Consider the following 17603-nt stretch of genomic DNA (forward strand, 5'->3'; position numbering starts at 1 on the left):
TGGTTGTATAGTATAGACTCTATATAGCTAGACTATATATAGCCTTTAGGTATAGCCTATCACTTCTATAAACTTTACAGCCTGCAAGTTAGCTTTCTGGCATGGAATCGCAGCTGTTTGGTTACTCACCCAATGGGTCTGCTCCTACGGATGTTACCATCTGCCCTGTTAACATGCCAAATCATCAAGTAAACATTGTTTTAGGAGCCGGGCAGAAAAACCTGTTAGTTTTTCAGCAGTGAATCTGGTAAATTCTCCATTTCTGGGAAGCACCGAAACACTTTACGAGCTTGCTATTCACAAAGTTTGCAATTTTCAATCAATCAAAGCTGTAAATATTTAAATAAATGAAAGCCTGCAATCCTGCCAACCCAACTAAAGCAGCTCGACTTCCAAAGAGATCTGTTTCTCCCCCCCCCGCAATCTGCACCCTCCCAGTGATTTTAAAGTAGCTTAAAGCACAATAAACACAAATAGACCTTTAACTATCACCTGTATAAAACCAGAATGGTTATTCTACAAAAAAGGACAGGGTAAACTAATAAATATGCTGTAACTTGGTTTAGAAAATGATCTATACTTATAAATATAGTATTTTTCTTTATTTTTTTCCTGTATTTGTCTTTGTTTGTGATAAGCAACTTGTTTTTTCACTAGAACTTGCTTTCACCTGTAGAAGAAAGCTTTTGCGTTGCACCCTTCTGCTGCAGCACACCAAGAGAGCAACTCCTACCCTCTGCACCGATACCTGCAAACTTCTGCAACACACTTCTCTCTAGTTCATCACGTATTCCGGACTCCCGTCACTCCAAGTCCCCACATCACATTTTCTCCATGTGACTGAGAAATCTTTCCTCTGTTGAAATCCTAAGGGCACAGAGGACCCAACAAAGGCATAGCGTTAACTCAGGCGCTCACTCGGCACGACAGAGTTTACAGCTCCCTTCCAGGCATCGCAAACAGCCACAAGTTATTCGCTATGTCCTACCTGCCATATGCAGTTACCCAGAAAAAAAGAAGAAAAAAAGACAGTTGAGGGGGGGAATAATATTTTTTGCTAATGGTAAGAAGTTATTTCATAAAATATAGTTTATCTCTATTCCAATACATTATACTCTTTTCTTTATAAACTGTCCCTGCAGCGTCACAATCCCTCTTCCAAACTTTTTCCCATAACGCTCCAATCCCTGCTTGGATTATCTGCAACACAAGCAATGCTGCACAATTCCCTGATAATTTTTTTTTTTTTTTTTTAAATTAAATGCCCTACTTCCTGCCCCCAAACCCAAACCACACACACACACCCCCCACCCCCCCCTAACCACCGTGTCAGTGATTCAGTCTGGACGGATTCACAGCATTTCTGACTCTGTGCAAGCGATAAAGATTTTTCTTAATAGGCCACATAAAATCTTTTATATCTCTGCCTTAGAAAACACATGGTCCCTGATGCAGATTAAGTATTATAAAGAAACAGGATTCTGTGGAAAAATGGCACAGACCTAGAAAACCACCCACCTCCATTTTAATTTCAATATCCAGTGTATGCAGACAATAGGTTCTTTCCCTCCTTTTTTAAAAAAATAAAGCTACTTTCCTCTATTCAGTATCCTGATCCCATGAAAAATAAAGATGAGGGCTGGGGGAAAAAGGAGTGGGGAAGAAGAGGTGGGAGAGTTTTCCATTATGATGGCACCGTATCAGGAAGAATCATTTCAGCACAAGAGCCTCACTGAAACACAGCTTCTAGTTTTAAACCAGTTCTTTGGAGAAAAATGCACAATCCCAATAAAACAATGTAACTTTGCTTCTGTGCGTGGCTCAAAAGAGCCGGTTTGAATTTGGTGGTAGGTCAGCCACATTCTGATGAAATATTTTCCTTGGTTCTCACAGTTTAGAGGTGACGTTCAGCAGGCACACTTTTTCTCCTCCGGTTTTGCTGAATCTAGCTTTCCCGAGCTTCCTCCGTTGGCTGTGTCGGAGACCTGTGTCTTGTCCACGCACTGCTCCATACGCTTCATTATCAAGTCCAGAAGCGTGTCCACAGCCTTCTCCACGTTCTGGCCGGTAGCAGCACTTGTTTCGAAGTACGGTATGCTACAGTGAAAAGGAAAAGGTTTGCTGGAGAGGCTTTTAAAGACAACCGAGACTCAATTCTTTGTAACACTCTCAGTGATGCTATCAATGCTGGGCTTAATGCAATGAAATGAATAGGACAGAATTCTGGTTTGTCAGGACTCTATTTTCCTGCTGGGCAGAACCCAAACTCCTGTTTTGAGCACAAACTGGCATGATGACACCAGCTCAAAACCGCCACATTAATTTAAAAAGAGTGTCCTGGCTTTTTGACTTCAAATTGCGATAACATCAGAAGAAACCTTGGCTGAAAAAGTCTTTCAGAAAGTCTATTTTAAAGAGAAACCTAGATCTACATCTCAGAAAATTTCAGGGACCACAGAACATACCAGCTACCTTTTTCTTTAGGCAGAGAGTTAACAACTATTGCTGTAAGTATATCTCCCTCCCTTCCTGTCTACTTACAAGCACAACTTAGATGTTTTCATTCCGAAATCCCCTTTGAATCCAGAATATTGCCTTACAAATAATCTCTTTCAGAAGAGAAGGTTATCAACTGCTCCAGCGCTTCCATCATATGAAATCTGGCATGAACTACCTTCTCCTCAGCGTCGCTGTCCTCCTTACCTGCCTGCACACAACTCTTTAATATTCTTTTAATATTTTTAAGTCTGATTTTCGTATCACTCCTCACAGTCTCTCAGTCCACCTTCTGCCGCTGGCCCAATTCTCTTCGAACATCCCTTACTGTCTAGTGAGGGCAACTACGGAAAAGCGTAGACATTCTTTTTGCCCATGTAAGGGCACAGCACTATTTGCTAAACAGATTACACAGCCAATTTACCCAGTTTCACGACAGCCTGCAGATATTATTAGTGCAAAGAAGTGTAGAAGGCAGGCTTACTAGAACAAGAAAACGACCATTAATAGCTTTATTATCCATCAGGGAAAACCAGAATAAATTCAGTTCTACTGTAAACCTAGAACCCGATCAAAATCCACAGGTGTCTCCACTTCCAAACTAACTAGAAAGGCAAATTATAAATATTGTTAGGTCTGAGCGTTCATCTGCCTCTGGTATACTCTGTCCTGAACTCTCAGGACAAGCTAACATCCCAAGATGGTATTTTCCTGGTAAGAACGTTCCATTTCAGCCTTAATTTTCACGTTGTAATATTTTGGCCAAACTACAGCAACAGTGTGGTTCATTCTACCTATTTCCTATTCAAACAGGTCAGTCTGTAAGTGTGACACGTCGGATATCACATTGGATAGAAACCTTAGAGTTTATAAGTATACTTGCAAGTATCTCTAACCACTCATCAGCCACATTTACCAATATAGACTAAATTTAGCTTCCGTCATAATTTGCTTACCCGTATTTGTCTGCCAGATCTTTTGCTTGCCTTTCGTTTACCTCCCTTTGGTCTGACAAATCAGCTTTATTACCAATTAAGACTATATCTGGATTCTCACAATATGCATTGGCTTGCAGCTGACCTAGAAGCAAAAACAAACAGGAGTTAAGAGAAGGCTGGAAGTGCTTTAGAGACCAAGATTGTTGACAAAATAATTCAAAATACCTTTCTTGCTCCCCACCTCAAAATATCCTAAACTAACCAGCTAACCACTTCATGCCAAGCACATTTCCTTGCCATACACTTACTTGCTAAGGGGAATTTTTCAAAATAGGAAGTAGAAATGGTACTAGAAAATTATTTCCAGTATTTATTTTACCAACATAAAACAAGAATTAACTGCAATGAGGTGCACTAAACACAATGCTTGGCAAGCAGTGGTGGATTGTGATGACAGGGACTGTTTAGTGGGAGGATGGAATGTCTGAAGAAGAAACATCGCTGCTAGGTACGATCTGATGGAGCTGTTTTCACAAAGCAATCCGGATTCTCATGTTATCTCCACTTCAGCTTGTTCGCTGGAAAACCGCCAGCTGGAAATGTACTGGCTTCTGTCCTTCCAGCACTCTAAATACCCTCAATTAAAAACAAATCTTAAGAATTTAACCTTTCTTTCACTTTTACTGTAGCTGTTGTCTGCAGGAAAACCAACAGCAGCAAACACTACGCGTTTTCAAACCAAATCCTCAAAGCCCAATCTGAATTTTAATTTAAACCTCAAAGCAGACAGGAAGGAATGACATGCTGCTTTACAAATAGAAACCACACCATAAAGATAACAGCGACAGCCCAAGTACAGTTTTCAAGCTCCTGTATATCATCTAAAATACAGAGTATGGCCAAGGAAGTGTCAAATGCCATGAATTTTCAAGAGGCAAGAGATTTATTCGAATTGTACCAAACCCAAACAAGGTTATTAAGAATATGCCCAAAACAGTCTACCATGCCAAAATAAAAACAAAAGAAAAGAAAATATGTATTTTTCCAATTTGACGAAGCTTTCACCTCAAATTACAGGCTGCAAGTACCCCACTTACGGCTGCACTAGACATAACTACTTTCTTTAAGCATTTTCCAGCTCACAAATGATGACACCCATAAAACCTAGAAGCCTAAAATACACAAGAAAGCTTCAAGTCAACCGATAAACGCAAGCTCCACGGTTCTACTTACTCATCCAGTTTCTGACATTTAAGAAGCTCTGTTGACTGGTGAGATCAAACATTAGTAAAAAGCCCATAGCATCTCTGAAAAACGCTGTGGTGAGACTTCGAAATCTGAAGGTGGAAGAAAAAAGACAACATAGCTCTATTAATACAAAGTGATCTCTAAGGTAAACACTTTCCTGGCAAACCTGAAGTGAGTGAAGGAAGAAGAGATAAAGTAAACCTTTTATGAATTGCTTGTGCAAAAATTCTATTAAAAAATACCTTGAAATCTGAAGACTCTGCAATATTTAGTGGACATACATTCCCCTTGGAAGTAAAACCAAAGTACAGTAATCCTTGACTGTCATTTTAGCTAGGATGCATCACACCAATCAACGTTATTAATCAGTGTGTTAGTAATTTACCAGAGGAAGCTTATATGTGAGAATATAAACATTGTCAGTGACTAATCTATTAGTTCAAATTCTGCCTGATTTAACCGAGAGTGTCAGAGCAAGAAGGGCTGGTTAAAAGAAAAGAAAAAAAAAAAAAAGATACTGAAGCATTTATTGTATCACAGATCACAGTGATAGAAACGGATTCACCCGCTGAGATTACACACGCTTAGTCAATGAACGTGCACGACTTGATATAGTCAATATTAAAGAAAACAAAGGAAGAGTAGGCGGCTGTTTACATGTTTTCGATTGTTCGATGTGACTGTCTGCTGGGAAGTTCAGCTAAAAGGAAGATGTAACCTTTCCTCGCAGGGCTCTCGCCACACACTGCTCCAGAAGCAGACCTGTGGAAGCGTGCGTTCACAAGGGACACACGGTTCACAGGTTTCCTGCAAAGCCATAAGCTGGATGAAACTACAAACTGGGAAATATAACTCTGTTGTCACCAAAAGGTCACAAGCCTGTTCAAATCAGAAACATGAAGAACGTCCAAATCATATTAAAACATTCAGAGCGTGCTGGAAAACTGTGCAATGGAGTTCTGTATACAGCAGGGATCCACTACGTCACAAAACAGCACTAAACCTGCAGTAGCAGAAACAGCAGCTGGCATTTTACGCCACACATCCATGAAAATTTAAAATAAGCTCCCACAGAAACATATCAGACACTACCTTTAGGGTGTCTTTTCAAGGGGGGGGGGGAAATAGCTTCACAATGTTTAGCCTTGTGCAGAGGTGTATACACAAATGGTGTTTGAGAGAAAGGGAGAGAGATGCAGACACAAAATTCCAGCTTTCTTCTGCTTTTCACCCAGCAGCAACCCCTCCTACACGGTCTCCGCACTGCTCACTCCGAAAACCTGAAATCTGCCTCATCACAACTTTCCTTCCTCCCCACTGGGCAAGGAAAAAAAGTCCGCCTCAGTCCGCTGCTCTTCAGTCATTGTTACACAGCAAATAGGTGTGAGTCACATTTTCTTCCCCTGTTGACAGATGACATCAGTAGTCGTACCAAGGGCAACCTCGCGCACTTTATGAGAGCGAAAACCAGCATACGTAACTAGCCAGGGGAAGCTTAAGAAAGCAGTATGCACCCTTCTCCCTTTAAAAAAAGAAAAATAGGATGAAATTTAATAGCGACAAGTCTTTGGGAAGAACAAACAAGCATGCACACAGAAGAAGGGGAACAATCCTTTTGCAAAGGAGGATTCTGGTCAGTCACAAACTTAACATGTCAGCCATGGTATGTTGCTGCAAAGGCGGCAAACAACCAAAACCATAAAAGTAAGATAAGAAACAATTCTTCCATACTATTCAGCACTGGTACGACTTGAACTAGAATTCTCCGTCCCACTTGCGTGCTGGTGGTGAGGCTGGAACAGGCCTGGGGCGGTATGGAACAGAAAGCTTGCTCATCACAGAAAAGTCTGAGCAAGCCCGGGACATGTAAACTGGAGAGGATTTAAGGGTATGTCTCTGCCTCCTGACCTGTTCTAATGGCACTCCGTGGGAATTCGATTTATCAGTAAAAAGTATCCCGCACTGGCATTCCCAAGAATGGAAACCGTACTCCAGATGGGGCCACAGAGTACAGCATAAAGGGGAATAACCACTTCCCACAGTCGGATGGCCACACGCGTGCCAGTGCAGTCCTGCATGCTTCAGCAGAATGTGTCTTACCGTCCAACCTAACAGAAAAAAATGCAAAATACAAGAACAAGACACTTAGGTAGCTTATACAGTATCTTCCAGAGGAGATGTGGAATGTATTACCAAGTCAAAAGAACAGCAGAAAACAAACCAAAAAAGCTAACCAATGAACCAATAACCCACACGTGGCAGAAATGAAGCCGAGTGCTGCCCACCTTCAGTTCCTCCAGTCCTATTTGCTGAGATCCTCTGATCACTGCATCGAAGCAGCACCAGAAAAAAAGCTTTATTTCTGGAAGATACTTTCCTTGTCCTAAAATATGAGGATTTCTGATATTTTTCACCTGAATGGACTAATGGTTTATCCAGAAATGTGCAAAAACTGAAAAGTGCTTTGCAACGAGCCGAACTCTGTTACCTTTCCTGTCCGGCTGTGTCCCAAAGCTGGAGATGTACTTTGAAGGCTTTTCCTGGAGATCCATTTGGTCCTCTGCTGTTGTATACCTAACGAGAGAGTCAAATCAGTACAGACCACACTGAAATCCATCGCCTGGGTCACAGATTGTTACATTTTTTTAAAGCAATATGGAGTTCAGTAAGTAAAGTTCAGTCCTTCAATAAAAGCTGACTCTTACCTCTAAAAGCCACTTCAGAGGGCTGCTTATAATAATATTTAAAAACCCAGGAGCCACATGAAACGTCTATGAAAGCTGCACTTTAAAGATAATTTGGTCATATTTAGCACTTCAAATTAGATACCAATTCTTTAAAGCTTGGCACAACACTGTGCTGAGCAAGCCGTCTGTGTTCTGTTTCATTGCTGTTCTTACAAAATTTACAGCTGGCTGACAGAATTAACCACTATTATAAAAAGCTATTTTTTCTTCATTAACTTCTGTTGGACATTAATGACTTCCTTACTAACTGCAACTGCAAACTCATACTGCTTGAAGAAATCACTGTGACCTTTCGCTGGGGCTCAATTCTTTATTAAAGAGAAACAGTATGTAAATTAGCTGTCGGGGATAAAATAAGTATGAGCCATTTTTGTTATCTGAGGTAGTTTAGCAGACTCTCGGCAATTTTAATATGGCTTTTACATGACAGAAAACCACACCTATTTAACCTTTTGGACATCTTTTCTTTGAAGACAATTTATTAGCTAGACCTTCAAGACATTTCAAAGCTGGTGATTTCATGTAAGATGTAGTTTCTTCCACACTTATAAACGATCTTACCCCAAAATGTACGGTAACGCAAAATTACAGAAGAAATCTGTCTGCAACCTTTAGCAGAAAAGTTCAACCTTCTGGAGAATCCAGCATCCATGTTCAAAACACGTTAACGAGCGTCTGACCAGCCAGGGGAAGAGTATTCTGGCAATTTGCATGTTCAGACATTTCCTTGCAATAAAACTGTGCTTTTAATACTTTACTCTTATATCAGTGCAATCCCACAGCGCAGAGAAAGAGCCAGGCTCTGCTCCGACCCAGGCATCACGTTTAACTGGCCTGAACTTGCATAGTGCTGACTATGAGAAATTTAAGACATAATCCAGATCCACAGTTCTTTTATTCGGGGGACCCCTGAACCTCCTGTGGCAAAAGTGAACTCCCATCAGCAGCCGCAAGTACTGGCAGTCATGCAAAAGTTGCCAGGGAAGATGAAGGGGGGAGTGATGCCCATCGTTTTGTGGCATCCTACTGAAATAATATGAGCTTAAAATGTTCAGTTAAAACGAAGCAAATTTAAAGAGGTCTCCATCTTCCAACTGGGCAAGTATTTACATTTCTTTTTATTAAGGAAATGACTAAAATAATTGCCCAGGGTCTAATAATATCCTGTCTTTATTATGTTTTTACTGTTCAAGCAGGCTAGAAGGATTCCTATTAGAAAGCTGAATTTCTCCCCTGTATTTAGCCTGTATCAGTTGTCAGGATCTATGAACAGATACATTAGTTACATTAAATTAAAACAAAGCGACTGCGCCCTCATAGCCATAAAAAGCAACTGACTAACACTACAGAAGACTCTCACCTTCTATTTAACACCAAGGAAGAAAAGCACGGCAGAGCGGGCTCGCACACCTTGCATTACGCAGCACATCGATCCTAAGCTACGAGGACTCCCGATCTCAGGCTCGTACGCTCAGCCTCCGGCCTGGCTGCTGGCAGCAACTCAGAGGAGCAGCGTGGTCCTGCTGGTGGAACCGCTTCTTGTGCTTTGCCTCATTTCCTGTGTCATCTGGAATAAGCTGAAACTTCTGTGCTTCCCTACATTTCCATCTTTTCTATTTAAACTATGAGTTTGGGGACCAGAGTTATTTCTAGTCATATATACCTCATTCACTAGCACTATGGAAACCTCCTCTTGGAAAGATCCTTTTATACCACTGTGCAATAAACCACTTAATGATCCAACATCAGGATAAGGATAATGGCATTCTTCCCCTCCATCTAGTTCCTAATTATGACTTCTTTAAGCCAAAAACTAAACCAGGAAAAGCACTATCAGCACATGCTATACCCTGCAGTAAGAGAGGCAGTACACATTTACATAAAATTTGTTTTCAGCAGAAATGAATAAAGAAAAAAAAAAAAGGTAGTATCATTCATATGAGACAACTTACCACTCGTTTTTCCCGAAAATCTATCCCTACTGTCGTGATGAATTTTGGGTTAAATTTGTTATCAGTGTATCTGTACAGGAATGTTGTTTTTCCAACCCCAGAGTCTCCGAGGGCCAGGAGTTTGATCAGATAATCATAGTCTCCATCAGTCATAGTGCTAATTTTTAGGAGCCTACGTAAAGAGAAGGGAAAAAAAATATTTAATGATAAAAAAAAAAAACCCTTTCCGTTTGTTTTTACCTCACTTTTATTTTTGTTCATTTAAATGCTACTGCTTGTGCTCCAGGTTGAACGTTATGTTTGTGTATTTTGAAAAACGCTAATGCAAAGCAGCAGCGAAACCGGCAATTTCTGTTCAGGTGGCAGGAGATAATACAACCTACACTTTCAATTTTCTAAATAAATAAAATTGAAGCTTAGAATGATAGAGTTTGGGACCAAAAGATTATCTTTGTTCTGAGGATAACAATAAGGCCTATAATGAACACATACGTGAAACCTAGGGGTAAATCCTGCTGCTGAAAGTATTTTATTACGAGTTTGAAGAAAAGGGCAGTGGAGAAACAGATGTGAAAAGGAAACTCAGACACGGCAAGGACCATTCTCAGGGCTCAAACTCTAACCACTGTTACATGACATTACTTTTATCTTGAAAGAAATATTCCCCCCCACCCCCCAAAGAACTAATTAAAACAGCAGAGTAAGCAATTATCCCAGGGGCACTGTTAATAAAAGGAGAGAGCTCAAATGCAGTTTACTCCCTAGTATAACTAGATGAACCCACAACTGCCTTGTTCTGCAAAGCACACAACCAACTACCCCCCCTCCTCACCAAAGGCTGCAGATACTTATTGGAGTGAAGAAGAATGAAAAGCGGATGGCCAGCCCACCGCCTGGGTTCAGCTCCATGCCTTGGTTAAGCTGCTGCTGTGACAGCAAGCGGGGACATCTCCCGCAGCCCAGGGAGCCACCCGCCAGTGGCCAATATCCAGAGAAAGCCACCGACTGCTCACACACCTCGACAGCAGTTGTAGGCTCTTTTCTATACATACCAGTGAACAAGAGCAGCAAACCTACCTCATCAAGTACTTGTAAAAGAAATATACATGTCAGAAACTACCACAAGTTTACAGAAAGAGGAAAATCTTGCCAATCTACTGGCAAATGCTCTTGACAGTATTTGCTATGAAGCCCTACAGGGGAAGGGAAGGGGACCTACGTAAGAAATAGACCTACAATATATTTATTCACATGTATGAAATGCCCTGATGATGAGAAAACTGGAATCGCATGAAACACCACCTACCTGACATCCTCTCTTACCTTGTTCTAAACATCATCTAAACCCTTTTCCTCCCCCCCACAACATCTTGTTAATCCTCAGCACGGATGAACATCCATTCCACTCAGATCTCTAATTACTATGGTATCAGAGGAGGAGACCCTGGGCCATATCCCATTCATAAAGACTACTGCTTGTTTCAGTACAAGACCTTAATTTCCATCAGAATAAAATCTACCTTTCTGAGCATTCAAATTAGCAAGCACTGACCTGCTTGGACTAAAATAGCGAACTAAGCCCATTTTGATTATCCTGTATTTCAACAGCTTTAAGGATAAAAAAAAGCTGGCTGCATGCTGAGCAGTTTCATTGTATGAGATTTACACCTTTGACAGATGTAGAGCCACCCAGAGAGGCAGAACAAGCTTTTGAGAAATTAATCTTCTGATGATAAAGGTTTAACGAAGCTAGAGAAAAAGGCCCCTGATCTGACAGCGCTGCTCTGCCTTGCACTGCCTTTGGTCTGCATTGGGCAGGGGGAGGCCAGAGCACCAACACAGCAGCTTCACAGAAATTAATTCAATGCTTTTAATCCTTTCCAGAATATCTCAAGTTTACCAAAAGTTTCCACTGAGCATGAGTAATTTCTCCCCAGAAGTTTGAGGACTATCAAAATCAAAGTATTTCTGATCAATGCAATAACTGTTCTTTGGACACTTCATTCAACAAATCAGAAAAAGAAAGGTATCTTGGGAGGTAATTCTTCCCCAAATGCTTGACATTAATACAAAGTATTAATTTAGGATTGGACACTACTCCCAAATATCCATGTTCTCTGGGAGCTGAAGTTCAGCATCTCCTTGCTATGCAAATATGCAAGGCAGAATATTCAGAATTCACCAGACCTGTAAATGCTGAGCAAAATATACATCAGACTAGGATGATTAAAAACCTATTTTTGTAAGCGTGTCACGAGAAGGCAGCTGGCACTCCTATTCCCAGCACTGGCTGCTTTTCCAGAAATTCCTGCCCGTTTGCAGCACAGGCTGCCCAGGCGTTGCAGCCTCTCCCAGCCCGGCGCTAGCCAAGGCAGTCACCCCTGCCATCGCAGCACGCAGGCAGCCTGGGAAGTGGTGGCTTTTGGCAAGGTTACCCTGACTTCGCTCTCCTCCTCCTCTGTACTGCATGGGAAAGTAATCGGTTGGACAAAGGGGTTTTTAATCCTTCCGATTTTAACCTGAAGCCACCAAACAGTTTTCCTCTCCTTGAGCAGCTCTTGATGGAGACAGAAGGAGCAGGCTTCACAAAAACCCAGGTGCTGGGAGAGTTTCACAGACCAGACCGATCCACTGCCATCACTGTTTTACCACTTCCAAAACGCCATAGTTCAGCAAACTAAGTCCTTGTTCCGCAGGTAATATTAGCATTAAGATTCTAATTTCATTTAGAATGAAACAGTTAAAATTACGAGTGATTACTAATAATTATTACTAGATAAACACCCAGGCATGCTTTTAAATGTGTCTATAATTAGCTGGGTTTGAAAATTCTGAATGTTTCATTTTGTTTCATGACAAATGTTAAATTAAATAGTACATACAACTGAAGTATAAAAATCAGACACCGTGATATCTGAAACAAAGTAAGGTTCTTCAGTGGAAGAGGTTTGGGGTTCTTAAAGAAAAAGAGATTTCATTTCAAGGTAATTTCCTCTAGCGAAAATCTGAAAAACACTTCCTAATTTTCTATTAAGAGGTTATTAACAAGGCATTTTAATAAAAGTGCAATATACTTCATTCAACTCTTAATTTTAAATGGCTCAATATATTGAGCTACTGAAAAGAAACACCCCTGGGCTGTAATATGAAAGTCTTATATTGTAGAAACAAAGCAACTCGACTCACAATTTTCCATGACGACATTCAAAAAACTCCCCTGTGCCTGGAACCCTAACTTTCAAGCCCTCACCACCCTGAGAACATCTAAATGGTCTTGAAGTTGTAATACCAGGGACAGTGAGTCATTTTGCCACGCCTGTGTCTCCACCACAGACCACCTGCAGCCAGAACCAGCGAGGTCTCCCCCACCGTCTGTCCTGCAGGGCTCAGTCAACCTGCAAGCGCCCACACACACCAAAACCAACTTGCCACCCAACGAACGCAATCTCACCCTCCAATTCTGAAGCCCATGCTGTCTCTCTAATATCACATTACCAATTAAGCTTTACAAAAACCCAAACAGGCCGCCTGACCGTCCCTCTCAACCCTCTCTGCCAACATGGCCAACAGCCAGAGGATGAGAAATGTGACGTTTTGATGCTGTTCTTCCAGGCTGTGCATCGAGACAGAGTCTGATTTAAAAAACACTTTTTTCTGTTTTCTTGGCAGACAAGACTCCCATCTAGACCAGAAGCAGCATCTTGTTTCTTGATTGATTATTTTGTTCCACCTCTATTTAATGTTCTCTAACTACAGTGTGAGAGATCATTTAAAATCTGGCACTTGTCAGCAGACACTCCAGAGAATATTTTCTCGATGGAGAGATACGGCTTCACATAAACCAATCAAACCTTAAGACATTCAGTTATAGCCTACGGGGAGAGGAAAATCGACTCCTTGGGCACCGTGCTTTTGCTCTGTGGTCCTCTCTGAAGTAAAACTCAACTCTGCACCAGAAGACCCACCCCAGCGCACGGAAAGGGATGCGGAGGGGAGAAGTCCTGAGTCTGGTTTTCTTCTTCCATCAGTAGTGTGTCCCTTAAAAACTGGGAGGAAGGCAATTCATTGAAATCTAAACTGCTTTTGAAAAAAATTACTTTTGGCTGAGAGCAAACTCAGCAGAAAAATGGTTTCAAGTCAGAAACTCTTTTTCACGTCAAGACGTTTATATGTACAGCAAAACCAAACTAAGCAGGCTAAAATTCTGATGAACGTAACCTAAAACCTGTTAGTCATATTTTTACCCTCTCAGAATTGGAAAGGATTAAAAAATTTTAAAACTTCTAAATTTCAAACTTTGCCTATTTTTAAATTTGAAAAGACTTTCCTAATCAAATAGACTACCTACTAGATTTTCTGATAACACGTTTTCTCATTAATGGAGAGAGTTGTTGAAAGGAGCTCAACAATTAGGTACCTAGTTTACAGGAATATCACCAGGGAAAAGTTATGTGAGCAATGAGAGAAAAGTTAGTTCTGGAAAGTAAGATTTTATTTCCCTTGACACACTGCTAGCTAAGAGTCGAACAAACAAAAATGTTGTATAAATAGCATTAGCTCTAAAAAGTGCAGGATATAAAATCACAGCAGACATATTGTACCAGCAGCTGGTCGGCAAGAGATCGGTTCCCTCTGCAGCAAAATAAACCAGCACCACTACTATTCATCCAAGCTTTTTTTTTTTTTAATGTAAAAACGGCAACAACAACAACAAAAAAAATCAGTGTTGTCCTGAGGGCCAACTCAGGGATGACGGTATCAGAGGCACAGCACACACACACAGAGTAACTGTCGCTTATTCAAATCAGCAAACCCCGAGCTGACCAGGGGAAGGCTTTGTGGGCAAGTTCTTACACTCCCCACCACAGCTGGCACTGGGAGACCTGCTGCTCCTCTTTGGTTCTGCTGCAGCGAAGCTGGAGCCTGACTTCTCCAGCACCATGAAGACCTTCACCACTTCCCCTTTTTTTGACAACCTCTGGCGCCTAGCATTGTCATCAGCTGACACAAACCTGACACTGAAATAAACTGCAATGTTGTTCCAAGAGCCCAGCAACAGATTAATAGACCCAATAACAACAAAAAACTACAAACTGACCCCATCCAACTTTCTTTCGTGCATGGCATGAGCTATCATGCCCCAGGTCATGGGATGACATGTCTAAGTGCAGGCAAAGGTACCAGACCGCATGAAGATGACCTGCAGGATCCCCCAGAATGACTTTCCCTTTGGAGGTCCCACTCTTGGATCTCTCCAGGGTCAGCAATTAGGCACAGGTGACAAAGGAACTCATGACTAACATGTGGAATGGAGAGCGATGACCCCAATACTAACACACAGTTTCAAAATACTTCGCAAAGGGCCTGAGAAAAGGTGGGCATTGACCAAATTTAGCACGGTACCACCAAGAAGAGCCCTTCTCATCCCCAGCCTCTCCACAGACATACCATTAACCTTCTGATAAACAGAGAGCTGCACGGAGACTTCCAACGAAGAAAAGAGCAGAGAGCTAGACAAAGCTGATCTGTGGGAGGACAGGCTGCCTGATAGGTTTCCTGTTCAGAGTCACTTCTAGGAGATGAAAAACACTGACGGCAGCAGGTTCCTGTTGGAAATCAGAGTCACTACGTAAAGATAGTTTTGAAATGCATTATTTCTAGCTCCATCTATCCTCCTAAAGAAATCATACAGGCTGTAGCAGAAAGACATCCCAAGATGGACTTGGACGCGGCTGGTCTTTGAAGTTCTTTAGCTACATCCTTTGAACAGAAACGCAAAGCTCTGCAGCAAGAACAGAAAGCCTCCCCTGGTCTTCTGCAGGAACACCATAAAACTTCCTTTTCTTTCATCCTCAAGATTCTGACTGGTATTAACTCTATCCCAACCACAACCAATACAGTGAAGAACGAAAGTCTAGTCCCCTGTCACCCTCAAGCCCCCACAACCTGTTACTCAATTGCTGTGGGACAACGTCTCTTGCTGATGGAGCGTCCAAGATAGAACCCCACACTGATCAGATTATTAACACCAAACTCATTAACACAGCCACGTTAGACACCTCTTCCCTACCAGAGAAAACATACAAGAACATCTGCAATGCAAACTGGAACAGGCAGAGAATTAAATTTAAGAGTACATTATCAGAAAGTAGCCTCACAAGTCCTTCCTGAGTGGGAGAAAGAGACAGGATGTAGGAAAGATAAGATAAAACTCCGTCCAGTCATCCCAGCATCACGCTATAATTTGTCTGCAATCATCTGCCAAAAAAGCAGAGCCTCACAGCTGCCAAGTAAATGGCCCGCAATGAGCCAAACATTTTTTCCCCCTCAAAAAATCAAACAACTCACTGGAGCTATGCTGAGATGAAATTAAAGCTGGCTTCTCTGCTCAAAATCAGGCATACACAATCATTTCCATACAGGAGCTGCGAGCAACAATACATAACAAATGCAGCATTAGTGTGAAAGAAATGATCTTTCCTCATTTTCTTCCTTACAGTGGAAAACCCTGGAGGACCAGACAGACGCTTTCTGGCACGGATGCCTCACAGCATTTGAGCGCAGACAGCTTCAGGCTTCAGTATGTAAAAGACTCTTGGCAAGCCACAGCCACATGCTACTGTCTTTTGGTAAGCCAGGATACCCTTTTTAATACAGAAAGAAATATATACAGAACATACTCCATTTTAGAAGTTCTTTAAATACACGGACTTTCAGCTTTCACCCATTTGAGCACAGGCTGAACATAACTCCACAGGTAAGAAGGTGAGTTCGCTACCACACTCCTGACTGCTACGTGTGCCCTGCGAAGGAGCCGGTTCCACTTTAAAATCCCCTTTGACTCAGGAGAAGCCACAGTGAGCATTCACACAAGCAAAACCAGTAAAATCTCCAAATAGTGCTTTCTATATAGATGCGTAAATACCAGACACTTCCTAAGCGAGAACCCATTCACGCTGCCACACATCCCACGGGTATTATTCAGAATAAACCAAGCAGCACGCTGTCAGTGACCCACGTCCATCCATGGTTTCTATTCACATACCCACACCTTTTTGGGTCCTTTTCTCACACGGCACGCTCTGCTACCTGGAGTCGTACTTAAAGAGCAGCACTGAACCCCTTCCCTTCCAGCCAATGCAACGTCACTGCCTAAAAACTCTCTCACTACATATACACACAGCAAACAGATATTTACATTTTTGTGGGCAAGGGAGACAAAGTGACTAATTCAGTCATTTTCAGAACTAATCAATACGAAAAATACATGCAATACAAAAAAAAAGAAAAAAGGCAAAGACGAGGACCGCACCCAGCCGTTACCAGAAGCTGTTATCACGACATTTCCCCAGTGCTTTTCTTCCTCTAGGCCAAACACACAGTACGAGGTGAGTTATAACTCAACCATACACATTTTCCTCTATTTCATCATTTCAAAAACCTGCTTGGTAAGTACAGGAATTAGTTCTGGGCTGACCATGCCACAGTAGGTCTGTATTTAGCACGTAATCCAATCTATCACACTTGATTGACTACACAAATATAACTGTTCTGCTGACCAGAAAATAATGATGATTTGCAAAATACCTGCAAAATATACAAGCCAGAAATGGATTTTGCAAAAGGCAACAGAATCCTGCCACTGTAAAATAACCCAGATGGCAAACACTCTAACCTTTAATTCACATTTCAAAAAGGAAAACAAGCACGGGCATTAATGACATTTACAGGAATCTATTTAATAAGGAAAAAAGCCAGTATGAGGAAGTTTCAGTGGCTCATTGAAAAAAATATCTCATAAAATATATATAAATCATGTTAACTCCCTTTGAAGTCCAAAACTTGTACAAGGATTGGACGTGCATAGGGAAGTACCCCTGGTTAAATGGGAAAGAAGGGAGTACCGAGACTGTTGTCACAAGTGCGGGGTCACTCCCCACCCTGCTGACAGCCCAACACGCAGCAGATTCCAGGGGAGATGCCGAGTAGCTCCCTGCCGACTTGCTGTTCAAACTCTCCTGCTCTTTTGAAGGCAAGCAAAAGCTACCATTCATTATGTTAGTTATCTGTCTGTGTGTCAGGGAAAAAAATAAATTCTATGAAAATTTATGAGCTAATATAGTTATCTGAAAGACATGAAGTGGGCTAGACTTCCCTTTTAACTGCAGAAGCATGGTATCATTATCCATACTTCATCTCTCCCTGACCTTATCAAATTCATG

The 17603-nt window shown here is 41.6% G+C and overlaps 1 protein-coding gene across 8 annotated transcripts in view; it reads right to left on the bottom strand.

Moving 5' to 3' along the window:
* Positions 1 to 611: 611 nt before the first annotated feature.
* The window catches only part of RAB27B (RAB27B, member RAS oncogene family), a 42158-nt gene continuing 25166 nt past the window's right edge, over positions 612 to 17603 (bottom strand). For 6 of the 8 annotated variants that reach the window (XM_074569332.1, XM_074569328.1, XM_074569333.1 and 3 more), the window contains exons 2-6: positions 9382 to 9553; positions 7171 to 7256; positions 4668 to 4771; positions 3453 to 3576; positions 612 to 2097 (exon numbers count right to left, since the gene is read on the bottom strand). In XM_074569332.1, coding sequence (XP_074425433.1) covers positions 1908 to 2097; positions 3453 to 3576; positions 4668 to 4771; positions 7171 to 7256; positions 9382 to 9534 — 657 coding nt within the window. In that variant the 5' untranslated portion in view covers positions 9535 to 9553 and the 3' untranslated portion in view covers positions 612 to 1907. Of the gene's footprint in view, positions 2098 to 3452; positions 3577 to 4667; positions 4772 to 7170; positions 7257 to 9381; positions 9554 to 16432; positions 16529 to 17603 lie in introns of those variants that run through there. The other 2 variants (XM_074569329.1, XR_012584858.1) reach the window with 2 other exon arrangements.

This window comes from Larus michahellis, chromosome Z, assembly GCF_964199755.1.
Source record: "Larus michahellis chromosome Z, bLarMic1.1, whole genome shotgun sequence".
In the NCBI taxonomy this organism is placed as follows: Eukaryota; Metazoa; Chordata; class Aves; order Charadriiformes; family Laridae; genus Larus; species Larus michahellis.